The sequence below is a fragment of the Ornithodoros turicata genome, unplaced genomic scaffold (genome assembly GCF_037126465.1).
Source record: "Ornithodoros turicata isolate Travis unplaced genomic scaffold, ASM3712646v1 ctg00001070.1, whole genome shotgun sequence".
In the NCBI taxonomy this organism is placed as follows: Eukaryota; Metazoa; Arthropoda; class Arachnida; order Ixodida; family Argasidae; genus Ornithodoros; species Ornithodoros turicata.
The window spans coordinates 78,382-80,655 of record NW_026999458.1 but is presented as its reverse complement, the minus strand read 5'-3'; the positions used below and the strand labels follow the sequence as shown (position 1 = coordinate 80,655).

Below are 2,274 nucleotides of genomic sequence, written 5' to 3'. Positions count from 1 at the left end.
TATCAACTGACAATTGCTTTATCTTCAGTAACTATTTGTGGCATAGCGAGTCCTGGCTAACCTTTCCTTTCCTTTTTTTTCCTTAATGAACATATACCCCATACACCCCCCCCCCCCCGTACAGCATGTGGAGTCCATATTACCACAGCCGTTTATAGGGAGAGTGGGAGAGAGGGAGTTTATAGAGAGAGAGCGACGCCATATTGATGCTGATCGTCGTTGGCGATGCAAGGCGGGAAGACACGTGCGTACATTGTCCTTCGAAAGCCCTTCGTCCTTGAACTCTTTCAGTTTGGCAACAAAGCCTCCCTTATCAGAGGTGGCTGTGGGTCATAAGCCGGTTATCCCTGTAGATTGCATTCATTGCGACAACAAAGCTGACGGACAGCATCAATATGGCGCGCACCAGATGGCTGATAAGCGGATTCTGCTTAGATTCAGGTTTTTTGGGCGGCGCAACGACGACTCTGAGGTCAAAATAGGTTCCACCCACGAGACGGCAAAGGATCAAAGAATGGCGAAACTCTCCCTATAAATGGCTCTGCATATTACCTGTGGCTAACGCACTCCGCACAGCAAGTGGAGTTCGTATCGCCTATGCTCTGCGTACACCACACAGCATGCGGAGTCCGCGTGACTTAGGATTATCCGTGGTCTGCGGATTCCGTACAGCGTATCGCCTTCATTGTCCTATAATTCTCTACACCTTCTGTACGGTCCAACTTCTTATGCATTTTTCTAGTAGGGTTAAGTTCAACTTATTAAGCAGTATACAAAAGGACATGTATGGTTTGTTTATTTCTTACTCACTTTCCCGGGCCAAAATCCATTTCTAATTTCTATTCTTTTTTTTTCTTTTTTCAGCTCAGCTTATGAGGCACTTTGTTACGACCACTATCCCGGTCTCAGTAATCCAAATGTGAATACGACTGACTGGTGGCGCGCGCGATAAATAAGAAAACCTGCTCAAAATTACCAACACCACCAAAAGAAATACAAAAGAGTTCTAAGCATAGCTAGGTGAAGTTAGCTTGCGGTTTTTGCACAGTTCCGCGCATTAGCTTTTTTTGCCTATCACGAATGAGTTCATGTAGCTGCATACCTGTCATCGTCATATGACGGCACCTCTCACTGTCGTCCTTGAGCTTGTATCCCAGCACTTGTTTGCCTACTCCTTTTGTGAGGGTGCTCAGTCCAACTTCGGCTTCAACGCAAAGGTCGTGATATTTTTCCCGCAGCGTCCTTAGTTCTCTCACTTCTTCAGCCATTTGTCGTACACCAAAAGTTCTCACTTTTTCATCCAGAACTGTAGAAAAATGTTCATACAATTTCTGGTCAACATGGTTCAGCGCTTTCAGTCTCTCCCTGACGTGTGGAGTCATTGGAACTTTGTAATCATCCATCCGGGAATTGACTTTAAATGCTACTATGTCTTCCGTCGTCCAGCATGCCAAGTGCTTGAAAAGGATCAGCGATTCATCTAGGCGATCAGCAACCATCACCAGGTGAAACGTCTCGCCGACGGATTTAACGAGTTCATCAACGGCAGTAGCATTGTCGACGTCCTTCGATCGAAATCCAAGGTCAAACGACATCTGGTTGAGTCCAAATCTACCGTAGCCCACCCTGTGTTCCTTTAGCCGTGTGATTATGTCCACATCGTTTACAAAGTCTTCGAGGCACTTGCCCAAATGGGTCTCAAAATTGCAGCACGAAAACAGTGACTCAAATGCTTCTTCTGGCTTTCTAAGCGTCGTGACATACAACGAATCATCCGGCATCATTCGCGCTACTTTCGGTTTGTCGAAGCGCATATGATCTGTTAAGATATTGTTTGACAGGTTGTAATCCCGCATGTCTATGACGAGCGATGGCTGAAAGTGCACGGGATGACCGATATATACACCATAGTCCTTTGACATAACCTTATTTAGTCGATGCTTGAGGATGTAGCGTTGAAGAATATTGTACAACGTGGAACTGGCGCACTTGTGCGTTTTTACATACACGATATTTCTTGCAGGCAGGCATCGGACCATATTGGAGATCCAGTTTGGGCAGTAGCATGTTATGGTGGACCTGCGTATGTGAAAGGGACATGATGGCATCATTAGTGTCAAGTATGATAAAAGAGAAGCATTGCGGCACTGGAGGAATTAGTGGACTCATGCAGTACTTCGACACAAAGTATCGAAGTGTTTGTCTACACGATATACCCGTTAGCTTTTGCGAGATGAGCCACAAGAAGCAACCAAGTAAAAAAAGAAAAAGAAA

The 2,274-nt window shown here is 45.4% G+C and overlaps 1 protein-coding gene across 1 annotated transcript; it reads right to left on the bottom strand.

Annotated features, from left to right (window-relative positions):
• Positions 1 to 1,016: 1,016 nt before the first annotated feature.
• LOC135376378 (galactosylceramide sulfotransferase-like) lies at positions 1,017 to 2,039 on the bottom strand. Its single transcript, XM_064608880.1, has one exon. It carries the CDS (start codon positions 2,037 to 2,039, stop codon positions 1,017 to 1,019), a length of 1,023 nt encoding a protein of 340 aa, XP_064464950.1.
• Positions 2,040 to 2,274: the final 235 nt, after the last annotated feature.